Below are 11,407 nucleotides of genomic sequence, written 5' to 3'. Positions count from 1 at the left end.
GGGGGAGGATGGTGGGAGCCAGGCGAGCTGCGGCTGCGCGGCGGGGCCGGCCCCTGCCTGGCGCTGCGCTCGGCCTCGCGGGCTGCCGCCGGCACGGCCCGCGTCCCCGCGTCCCGCGTCCCGGCAGGGGCAGGATGGGACCCTGCGCTCGGCCCGGCTGGCTGCGGGGTCGGCCGGACGCTGCACATCAGTCCAGGTTAGCGCTTCCCCTCTTTATTGACAGCTCGCAGGCAGGTGCGGACAGACAGACAGCGGGTTCACAATAACTTATATAAATAAACCGGGTGAGGGCGGCTTTATTGAGTTAAAAACCCCGAGCCCCAGCCCCGGCGGCCGGGGGGGCTGTACACTGCGATAGCACCATCAGAGAGAGCCGGGCAGGGGCGCGCGGGACCCGGACGCACAACGTGGCAGGGGGGACGGGCACGGAGACGGGATGGGACGGGACGGGAGGACGCCCCAGCCGGGGGAAGCACCGAGCACAGCGCCCCGGGTTGTGCCCCGCGTCCTGTCCCCCCCCCCAACGCCGCCACCGGCAGCTCCCCGGGGCCGGGGAGGCAGCGGGAGCGGGTGGCCCCGGGGCAGGGGAAGGGTCCGGGGTGGAAGACGTGCGAGTGCAGCCCCGCCGGGCCGGGGCTGGGACCGGGACCAGGACCGGGACAGGGACCAGGACCGGGCAGGATGGGGCCGGGCCACCTCAGCCCTGGCTGCCGCAGGAGGAGAGGCTGTCGTAGAGGGAGTCGCTGAGCGACTCGGAGTGCTCCAGCCCCGGGGGGCCCTGTCCCGCGTCCCGCGACCGGGCCTCCGTGCTGCCCTCGTCGCCCACGTCCGAGGCGCTGGGCGTCCGGCTGCTGCTGGTGCTCAGGGCGGGCGGCAGCGGCGGCGGCGCCTCCGGGGACGCCCCCCGCCGCCCCGCCGGGCCGTGCGTGGCCGCCTGGGGGGGGGGGGGGGAAAAGCAGGGTGAGGGGGGGGGCTGGCCATACCCCCCCCCCAGCACCACCCCACTGATGCTAATTAGTGCTAATTACACCCAGGGGTGGCAGGGAGGGCTCCAGAGCCCCTGCCCCGGGCACTGCCCCCCCCCCCCCGAGCGGGGTCCCCTTACCAGCGCGGGGCGGTAGAGCCCCTCCGGCGCCCCGGCGGCGCAGAGGAAGGGGTCGGCGGCGCTGCACGCTTTGGCGTTGGGGAAGGTCCAGTTCTTGCTCTCCTGGACACGTCGTGGCTTGCCGGCGTTGGCGTCTGCAGGCAGGGCGGCAGGTTAGTCCGGGGGGGGGGGGGGGGGGGGTCTCCGGCACGACACCCACCCACAGGGAAGCCTGGACAGCATGTCCATGTGCATTGCACCAGTGTGCACCATGCACAGCCGCATGCACTGCACCACACACATCCTCATGCATTGCACCAGTGTGCACCATGCATGTCTGTATGCATTGCACCATGCACATCTGCATGCATTGCACCATACACATCCACATGCATTGCACCAGTGTGCACCATGCATGTCTGTATGCATTGCACCATGCACATCTGCATGCATTGCACCATACACATCCACATGCATCGCACCAGTGTGCACCATGCACATCTGCATGCATTGCACCACGCACATCCACATGCATTACACCAGTGTGCACCATGCATGTCTGCATGCATCGCACTATGCACACCCTCATGCATTGCACCACGCACGCCCACATGCATTGCACCAGTGTGCACCATGCACATTGCACGCGCACGCAACGCGGCGCGCACACCTTGGGGACAGCCGCGGTGGCCGGGCAGGCCGGCGGGGGGCTCGGCGCACGCCAGCACGCCGTGAAACGCCGGCATGCTCTGGTGCTTGCCGGGCACCAGCAGCTCCTCCACGCTGGGCACCTCCCGCTCCAGCGTCCGGGCCTTGCGCGGCACTTTGGTGAGGGCGGGCGGCCGCGCTGGCCCGGTGCCCGGTGCCGCCTCGGGGCGCCCGCGCGGCTTCGGCGCGCTCTTGGCCGGCGCCCCGCTGCAGTAGTCTGGCGGCGGGAAGGTCCCGATCCCGCTGTCCAGCGTCCGCGTCAGGGAGCCGCAGGCTGCAGGTGCAAGCGGAGGCGTCAGGGTCCCCCCTGCTCCGACCACGACCCCCCCCCCCCAATTCGTCTGCGTCCCCTCACCTGGGAAATGCTGCGACGTCCCGGACTCGGACAAGCTCTCATCCGACGGCAGCTCGTCCCGGAGCGCCAGGTCGGGTCCCTGCGGCGGAGGGAGAGGGTGAGCAGCGGCGGGTTCCCCCCCTTTTCCCAGCGGAGCGGGGTGCGGAGGGGATGGGGGGGGGGAAACGGGGTGCCCACCTTGTCGGGGGGCTCCTGGCAGCCCCGCAGGTGGCCCACGATGCCGTTGCGGGGCGGGCGGAAGAGCCGGGGGTCTTTGGCGTCGGCGGAGACCCGCTGGAAGTCGCACAGGTCCCGCTTGTGCTCCAGGCGGCTCTCGTAGGACACGTCCTTCCCGTCCACCCTGGGGACGCGGCGGCATCAGAGACAGCGCGGACCCCCCCCCCCCCCGTCCCCATCCCCAAAATGCCGCACCGCTGGCTTGCAGCACCATGCAAAGGGGGGGGAACCCAGGCAGCCGGGTGTCCCCCCACCATTGCACCCCACCAGCGCCGCGGAGGGGACCCAGGCGTCCGGGGCGCCGCTGACCTGTTGAGCAGCTGCTGCATGAAGTTCTCGGCCGTCACCTCCTGGTACATGACCTGGAGCTGGCTGGCGCCCCGCTCGGGGGGGCCGCCGCCGCCGCGCGCCCGCGGCCGCCCCTTCTCCAGCGCCAGCCCGTTGATGAAGGCTTGCTCCTCCTGCAGCGCCTTGCGCAGGTCCTCCGCCTTCTCCATCAGCTTGGAGATGTTGAGGCTCTCGGCCTCCAGCTTGCGGGCGGCCAGCTTGACCTCGCGGCGCAGCGGCGCCGGCGCCCCGGCCCAGTCCCGGCCCTTGGCGGCCTCGGCGCGGCGGCTCAGCGCCGGCAGCTTGCTCTTGCGCAGCCCGAACCAGCTGGCGAGGCCGCCGGCCGCCTTGGGCTTCACCTCGCCCGCCGCCGGCGCCTTCTCCTGGCCCTGCAGCCGCAGCACGTTCTCCTCGATGCCCTTCATCACCTTCTCCTCGATGGCCGAGTGCCCGGCAGCGGCACCGGCGGCACTGGCAGCACCGGCGGCGGCACCAGGGGTCTCGGAGCCGGCCGGCACCTTGCGGGATCCCGTGGGAGCTTTGGGCGCCGCCGGCTTGGGCTCGTCGCCCCGGGGCGCCCCGGCTTTGCCGGCGGCCGCCTTGGCGGGCAGCTTGGTGGGGCTGCCGTGGGGGCTGCGGGCGGCCTTGGCAGGGGGTGCGGGGGCGGCTCGCGGCGGCGGCGGCGGCAGCGGCGGCGGTGGCGTCCTGCCGCCCCCGGCGCGGCCCTTGCCGCCGGCCCTGGCGCCCTCGCCCTCGGGCCGGGAGCCCACGGAGCCGGACGAGTAGCAGCGCGCCAGGGGCTCGGCGCCCGGCGCCGCCTCGGCGTGCTTCAAGCTGCCCCCCGCGGCCGCCCGCCCGGGGGGCTCGCGGCCCTCGGCGCCCCGCGCCTTGCCCAGCGCGGCCAGGCGCTCCTTGAACGGCAGGTAGCCCGGCTCCGGCGCCTTCTTGCCGGGGCGGCGTGCGGCCCCCGAGGTTCCCGCGCCGCGCCGGGCGCCGGGGGGGGACGCGGCCGCTCGTTCCCCGCCAGGTTCGGCGCCCGGCGGCCCCTCAGGCGACGCGCGGCGGCTGGGCGCCGGCGAGGCCTCGGGGTGGCCGCCGCGGCAGGGGATTTTGGAGGCGCGGGCGAGCTGGGGGCTGAGGCGCGGCGGCCCCGGCGGCTTGAGCGCTTTGGAAGGCGACGGCGGCATCGTCGGCGCGGGGCGGCCGCCCTCCTCGCCGGGCAGAGCCGGCAGCCCCGGGAAAGCCGGGCGCTCGGCGGTGGCGGCGGCACCACCGTGCCGCGACCGCCCCGGCGCCTCGCCGCCCGTCCGGCGGCACCCAGCGTCTCCCCGCAGCAGCCGCTCGGCCAGGGCGCTGAGCAGGGCGCCCCGCGGCGGCCCGGCCTCCTCCGGCGACGAGCAGGCGCTGCCCTCGGCCCCCCGGCAGGCTCCGGGCGCCCGCGGCGGGCAGGGGGGCCGGGCGGGCGGCGGGGCCGCGGCGCGGGGCTCGGGGGAGCCGGGCGAGTCGGGGGCCGCGGGGCCGCCCAGCAGCGGGTCGGTCTCCTCCAGCTTGCGCAGCACCTCCAGGATCTGCGCTTTCTTCTTGAAGAAGGGCGAGAGGGCGTCCAGCGAGGGCGAGCCGGGGCTGAGCCCGGGGCTGCCCGCCGGCCCCTCGGCCGTCGCCTGCGGGGACGCGGCCAGCTGAGCCCCGCGGCGCCCGGAGCCGCGCGGCAACCGGACCCGCACGGCAAAGGGACACCAGGGGCTCGGAGACGGGGGTGCTGCGGGCAAAGGGCCTTGGGAAGGGGGATGCGGCGGTCTTGGAGATGGGGAACGCCGCGGCCCCGAGATGGGGACGCCGTGAGCTCCTAGATGAGGACACCGTGGGCATGGAGATGGGGACACCGTGGGCTTGGAGATGGGGACACCGTGGGACCGGAGATGGGGACACCGTGGGACCGGAGATGGGGATGCTGCGGGACTAGAGACGGGGATGTTGTGGGCTAGGAGATGGGGATGACGTGGGACTGGAGACGGGGACGTCCCAGGGACAGAGACACCACGGGAGCAGGAATGGGGACACTCCAGGGATGGGGACGCCGTGGGACCAGAGATGGGGACACTCCAGGGATGGGAATGCCATGGTACCAGGGATGGGGACACCACGGGACCAGGGATGGGGACACTCCAGGGATGGGGACATTCCAGGGACAGGGATGCCGCAGGACCAGGGACGGGGACGCCGCGGGACCTACCTCTCTCGGGGGGGTGCAGCCCGCCGGGGGCAGCGGGGCGGGCGGCTGCTCGGCGGAGCCCGGCTGGGGGCTGCTCGGGGCATCCGCGGGCGCCGGCGGCGGGTGCGAGGGCAGCTGGAGGGGACGGAGGCGCTGAGCGGCCGGGGCCGGGGCCGGACCCCGCGCTGGGGGCCCGGGGGCTCGGCGGGGCCCTACCTGGGGCAGGGAGCCGGTCGAGAGCTGCAGCTTCTGCTGGAAGAGGTCGCTCAGCGTCTGGTTCTGGCGCTCCAGGTCGAAGACCCTTTTCTTCAGCTTGATGCACTCCTCCCGCAGGTCCTGGCGCGGGGCAGGGCGCCGGGTCAGCCCCAGGCACCGCGGCGCCCGCCGCCCGGGGCCGGACCCCCGCCGGGACCCCCCGGCGACCCACCTTCTGGTTGAGCAGGGCTTGCACCACGTGGTTGGCGACCTGGGGAGGGAGAGGGGCCGTGGGCAGGGGGCCGGCGCGCGCAGGCGCCTGTGCACGCTGCTGGGCATGCGGGTGTGCACGAGTGTGACACAGGCGCATGTGTGCACGGCAACACGCACACGCAGAGAGACACACACACGCGTGCAACACCGCGCCGACACGTGTGTGCACAGAAACACGCATACATGGGAAGGGCCGGGCAGAAACACACTCAGCGATGCAAAAAACGCAAGCGAAGCCCCGCAGCCACGTGCATGCGCCATGCAGACATGCATGCACATTTGCACGCATGCACATGCACACGTGCCGCACAGAAGACACACGTGCATGCTGCCACGTGCACACACACACACACACACACACACGCCACCCCGAGCCCACGGGCACCGCGGGCACCCGGTACCTCATCCAGGCAGCGCTCGTACGTCTCCCGCTGGTTCTCGTTGGCCTGGGCCAGGGCTGAGTTCTCCGCCTGGGGACAGGGCAGAGGTTGGCTCGGGGGACGCGGCGGAGGGGACGCAGCAGGCGCCCGGACACCTGGGTCCTCCTGGCCTCGGCCCACATCTGCAAACCCTCGTCTCCCTGCGGGGCCGGGGTGCAGCGGAGGGACGCGCACAGGGACGGGGCTGCAGCCCACCGCCGCCCTCTAAAGCGGCCGTGCATGAGGGCCATTGAGGCTGGTGGCCACAGCTACCTGGTGGCCATGGCTGCTTGGTGGCATGGGCCGTGGCTGCTTGGTGGCCACAGTTGCCTGGTGGCCAAGGCTGCCTGGTGTCACTGGCCACAGCTACCTGGTGGCCATGGCTGCTTGGTGGCTTAAGCCACAGCTGCCCGGTGGCCACGGGCCACGGCCCCGCTTCCCGTACCTCCAGCTCGCGGAGCCGCTGCAGGAGCTCATGGCTGGTGCCCGTCTCGCCGCCCTCCGCGGGGCTCCCGGCTCCCGGCGCCTCGGCCACACTCTCCGACATCGCTGGCTGCAAGGGGATGTGCGTGAGCTCCTGCGGCCGCCCCGAGCCGCCCGCCGCCCGCCCTGAGCCCCCTTACCTCGCTCGGGGGCTCCGCCAGGACGGGGCAGACGTTCCCGGTCCCGTCTCCCTGCGTCGTCACCTGCGGGGGACACCGAGCTCAGAGGGGGCCCCCCCAAACCCCGACCCCCTCAGGGCACCAGGACCCCCTGGCATGCGGAGACTGTGGCCGAACCACCGGGGCCAGGTCCTGCTCCGGGGAACCGGGGCAGCAGGGAGACCCCCGACCTCCCGCCTGCCCGGGCACCGGGGAACCACCGGCACTGGGACACCGGGATGCACCGGGTCCCCCCGAGCTGCCCCCGGCACCGAGGCACCGGGGTGCACCGGGATGCACCGAGCTGCCACCGGCACCGGGGCGCACAGGCCCCCCCAGGACACCACCGGTGCCCGGACGCCCCGGCCCGGCCCCGCTCCCCGGGGCTCCCCCGTCCCGGTTCCCCCGCGGCGCCGCGCACGCGCGCAAGCACGGGCCGGTCCCGGGGAAGCGGCGCCGGTACCGGGCCCGGGCCCGCGGCCGGGCAGCCCCGCTGCGCTCCCGCCCCCCCGGTGCGCACTCACGGGCCGGGCCGGGCCGGGTTTCCCGGCGGCGCCGTCCGTCCCCGCTCAGCGCGGCGGCCCCGGTGCCGGTGCCGGCGGCGACCCCGGCTCCATCCCGGCCCGGCCCGGCCGCGCTATTGTTGGGAGGCGGCGGCGGCCCGGCTCCGCCTTCCCGCCGCGGCCGGGGAGGAGCCGGGCCTGCCGCCGCCGCCGCCGCCGCCGGGAGAGGGACCTCGGGGGAACCGGCACCCCCCGGAGCGGGACCCCCCCGGGGCACCGGGACCCCCCGGGGGCTCTGGCATCGCCCCGGGAGAGGCACCTCCGGGGCACGGGGACCCCCTGGGAGAGGGACCTCCAGGGCACTGGGACCCACTGGAGTGGGATCGCCAGGGCACCGGGACCCCCTGGGAGAGGGAATTCCAGGGAACCAGGAGCCCTGGGCACCGGGACCCACTGGAATGGGACCCCCTCGGGGCACTGGGACCCCCCGGGGGCTCTGGTATTGCCCCGGAAGAGGCACCTCCAGGGCACGGGGACCACCTGGGAGAGGGACCTCCAGGGCGCCGGGAGCCCCGGGCACCGGGACCCACTGGAGCAGGATCACCAGGGTACTGGGACCCCCTAGGAGAGGGACCTCCAGGGCACCGGGACCCACCGGAGTGTGATCACCAGGGCACCGGGACCCCGTGGGAGAGGGACTTCCAGGGAACTGGGACCCACTGGAGAGGGACTTCCAGGGAACTGGGAGCCCCGGGAGCAGGGCACCCCCGTGGGAGCCAGCACGCCCCGGAGATGGACCCCCAGGAGCAGGGATCCGTGGGGAGAGGGGCTGCACAGCAGCCGGACACCTTGTGCAGAGGCCACCCGGGGGAACGGGGCACCCGGCCGTGCCGTGGCCGTGTGCCGTGGGCCCAGGCCGTGCCGTGGCCACTGGCCGCACCAGGCACGAGCGGTGCCAGCGCGGGCCCCAGTCCCAAGCCCGGCACGGGACGCCGGCCCGGAGCCGCCCGGGACAAGGGCCACGGCCGTGCGGCGCCACGCTCACCGGGGTGCAAACGCGCGGCGCCCGCCGGGGCGGCAGGTCCGGGCCCAGCACACCGCGGAGCTGCCCCACGTGCCGTGACTCAGCCCGGCTCCGCGGCGGCAGGCCTGGACGGGAGCGAGCCGCACGGCCATGCCCGGCACGGCGGAGCCTCGCGGCCTCCCCGCCGCCTGCCCCGTGCCGCAACCCGGAGGGAGCCGACTCCAGAAAGGGCAAATTTGGCTGCACCAGGGGAAACAGGGAGACATGCAGGGGACCCCGGCATGGTGGCCGGCACCGCCAGCAGCCGGAGGCAGGGGCACGTCGCGGGCCAAGCCGAGCTGCCCGGATCGGCTACCCAACCTCAGTCCTCCACCCCTGGACACCAGCATCACCGGCACAACCGGCTCTGTCCACCGGCATGCATGGGTCGGACGCCGCAGGGACCTCGCATGCACCATCCCCATCCCCATCCTGTCCCCATGCTCTCCGGGACGGCCTCCGCGCTCAGCTCTGCCCCACACGGCTCCCGGGGCCGGGCAGCACGTGGTGCCCGTTGGTGCGTCCGGCCAGCCCGGCAGGAGCAGGAAGCGGCCCCGGAGCCGGCGACTCCGGCTGCGTCACGGGGGGGAAGTGAGGCTCCGTCTGGAGGGGAAGAGCAGCCCGCGGGGCCCCCCAGGATTGCGCCAGCGCAGGGATGGTCTGGATGGACAGACAGATGGACGGCAGGGCCGTGCCCTCCCCCTTGGTGTGGCTCCTGCGCTGCCTGACCCCCAGCACAGGGGCCTCCGAGCCCCCCACATCCCAGCTGCAGCCCCACGGCCCAGCCCGGCTCCCTGTGCCCCGCGACGCCGGGGAGCACCGAGGCTCCACGACGGGGCCCCGGGTCGGCTCCGGCTGCCCCACGCCGAGGGCCCCCCCCGGCCGGGGGACATGGGGGACACAAGGGGGGAACGGCCCGGAGCATCCCGGACCTGCTGCGCTGCAGGGCTGGGGGGCAGCCAGGGTGCACCGGGGACAGCTGGGATGCACTGGGGACACAGCAGGGACAGCCGTGGGATGCACTGGGGAAGCAGCGTAGGGGAAGCAGGGACATGCCAGGGATATGCCAGGGACACACCAGGGACAGCCAGGATGCAGCGAGGACAGCAGGGATGCACCAGGGACAGCCGGGATGCACCAGGGACAGCGGGGACGTCATGGCCGGGTCAGCCAGGATGGACTGGGGACAGTAAGGGACAGGTGAGGGACGGTGAGGGACATGGAGCAGGGAAAGCCAGGGAGACAGCTGCGATGTGCCCGGGGACGGTCGGGACGCGCCGGAGGCAGCTGGGACACTCTGGGGGCAGCAGAAGGGGACAACCGGGGTGCAGCAAGGGAGAGCGGGGACACTTTGGGGACAGCCAGAAACGCAGGAGGGACACGGGGACGAGCTGGGGTGCAGCAGGGGCACCGGGCCGTGCTGGGGCACGCGGCGGCGGGGGCAGCCGCGGTGCACCGGGACGCACCGGGGGCAGCAAACCGGGCCGCCCCCAGCCGCTTCCCCTGCCCCAAGGTCGGTGCAGGCGCGGCGGGGCCGAGCCGGATCGACCCCCCCCGTCTCCCCCCGCCGCCGCCGCCGCCGCCGCCGCCGCCGCCCCCGAGCTCCGGTGCAACTTCCCCGGCCCCCCCCGGGGGCGGCCCCGCTCCCCGCCCGCCGCGGCCGGGACTCACCGGGGGCTACGGCGGCGCGGCGGCGGCGCGGCGCGGCATGGCCGGCGCCCGGAGCGGGACCGGCACCCGGAGCGGGACCGGGGCTGGCCCGGCGGCGGCGGCGGCGGCGGCGGTGATGTCATGGCTGCACCGGGCCGGCTCCGCCCTGCGCCCCCGCCGCCGCCAATCCGCGCCCGGGGGCGGCGGGGGGTCCCGGGGCCGCCGCCGCCGCCGATGCCACCCACTGCCCGCTGCCCGCCCCGGGGCCGGTTCCCCGGCCGCGCCGCCCCCCCCCCCCCCCCGGCACCGGGACCCCGGTGCTGCACGGTGTCCGCCGGGACGAGGCCTCCAGCACCGGTTCGGCACAGCCCGGCCGCTCGCCGCAACGGCCCTGCAGAGCCCGGCTCCGCTCGGCGCAGCTCGGCTCGCCCTGCGGCACCGGGAGCCCCGCTCGGCTCGGCATGGCACGGCACGGCACCAGGAGCTTGGCTTGGCGTGGCACGGCACAGCACGGCACTTGGAGCCCGGCTCGGCACAGCACAGCCCTGCGGCACAGGGAGCCCAGCTCCTCTTGGCACGGCACGGCTTGGCACCGGGAGCCCGGCTCGGCGTGGCACAGCTCAGCCCTGCGGCACCGGCACCCCGGCTCGGCATTGCACGGCACAGCTTGGCACAAGGGAACCCGGCTTGGCTCGGCGGCACCAGGAGCCCGGCTCAGCACGGCGCGGCACGGCTTGGCCCTGCGGCACCAGGAGCCCAGCTCGACATGGCATGGCACAGCACAGCTCGGCACAAGGGAGCCCGGCTTGGCACGGCACGGCACAGCACGGCTTGGTGAACGGGAGCCCGGCTCCACTCGGCACAGCTTGGCTCTGCAGCACCAAGGAGCCCATCTCAGCACGGTACGGCCCGGCGCAAGGGAGCCCGGATCGGCACAGCTCAGCGCTGCGGCACGAGGGAGCCCAGCTCGGCTCAGCCCCGGTGTGCGGGGGAGCCCGGCCCAGCAAATGCAGCCCTGCAGCATGGGAAAACCCGGCAAGGCCTGGCTCAGCCCCACGGCGCAGGCAGCCCAGCTCAGCACCGCGGGGCCCTGCCACACAGGGCTGTCTGGCGCGGCACGGCTCAGCCCGTCGCACCGAGGACAGGCAGCGATTGCAGCAGTATTTTTAGATCACCAGAAGCAAGAAAATAACTCGGGAACGGCGGGATTCTGTCATCTCTCTAGCGCAAGAGCGGGTCGTGTGGTTAAACACAAACGTCCCCTCAGCTCCAGGCCACGGCCGCATGCGCAGGACGCGCGTTACGGAGCCCTAAAAATAGGGATCTGCAAGGGGGACGGCCGAGGGCCCCCAGCCCAGCGAGGCTGCCGGGGCACCCTCGCACCACACGGCAGCGGCAGACCTTTGGGGCTTTACGCTAAGGACAGAAAATAAGGGAGTGAAACCTGAACTTGGGTATTTTTACTGGCTGCAGCAGGACTCGGGAGGTTTGCGAGCACATGGTTTTCATTCCTTAACCCCTCCTCCCCCACCGGCAGGGCGCTTGTCACCGCCGCGGCGGTGCTTGTCCCACGCTCTGGTCGGAGAGAAGAATTTGGTGTTGCAGCTGCTCTCGAGCGCCGGCTCGTCCTGCCCTTGCTCAGGGCAGATCCTCCACCCTCGTCTCCCCCCCTCGAAGAGCTCCCTGCCTCTGCAGAGGTGCCCCCGGACAGCAGCTGCATCCCACCGGAGAAGCACGACCCAGGGAAGCTCTTTGCTCCAG

The 11,407-nt window shown here is 74.0% G+C and overlaps 1 protein-coding gene across 2 annotated transcripts; it reads right to left on the bottom strand.

Moving 5' to 3' along the window:
* Positions 1-267: 267 nt before the first annotated feature.
* NCKAP5L (NCK associated protein 5 like) lies at positions 268-9,749 on the bottom strand. Of its 2 annotated transcripts, none has more exons than XM_067314236.1 (13): positions 9,668-9,749; positions 6,413-6,475; positions 6,235-6,342; positions 5,772-5,840; positions 5,330-5,368; positions 5,119-5,238; positions 4,924-5,037; positions 2,673-4,351; positions 2,325-2,487; positions 2,148-2,226; positions 1,755-2,066; positions 1,106-1,239; positions 268-934 (listed from the first exon to the last, which is right to left on the bottom strand). In XM_067314236.1, exons 3-13 carry the CDS (start codon positions 6,334-6,336, stop codon positions 698-700), a joined length of 3,048 nt encoding a protein of 1,015 aa, XP_067170337.1. In that variant the 5' UTR covers positions 6,337-6,342; positions 6,413-6,475; positions 9,668-9,749; the 3' UTR covers positions 268-697. The 2 variants fall into 2 exon arrangements, with proteins under 2 accessions (XP_067170337.1, XP_067170338.1); XM_067314237.1 differs by lacking the exon at positions 9,668-9,749 and adding an exon at positions 6,955-6,961.
* Positions 9,750-11,407: the final 1,658 nt, after the last annotated feature.

Source organism: Apteryx mantelli, chromosome 33, assembly GCF_036417845.1.
Source record: "Apteryx mantelli isolate bAptMan1 chromosome 33, bAptMan1.hap1, whole genome shotgun sequence".
Lineage (NCBI taxonomy): Eukaryota > Metazoa > Chordata > Aves > Apterygiformes > Apterygidae > Apteryx > Apteryx mantelli.
Note: the sequence above shows the minus strand (reverse complement) of the source record. Positions and strands in the feature narration are given on the sequence as shown.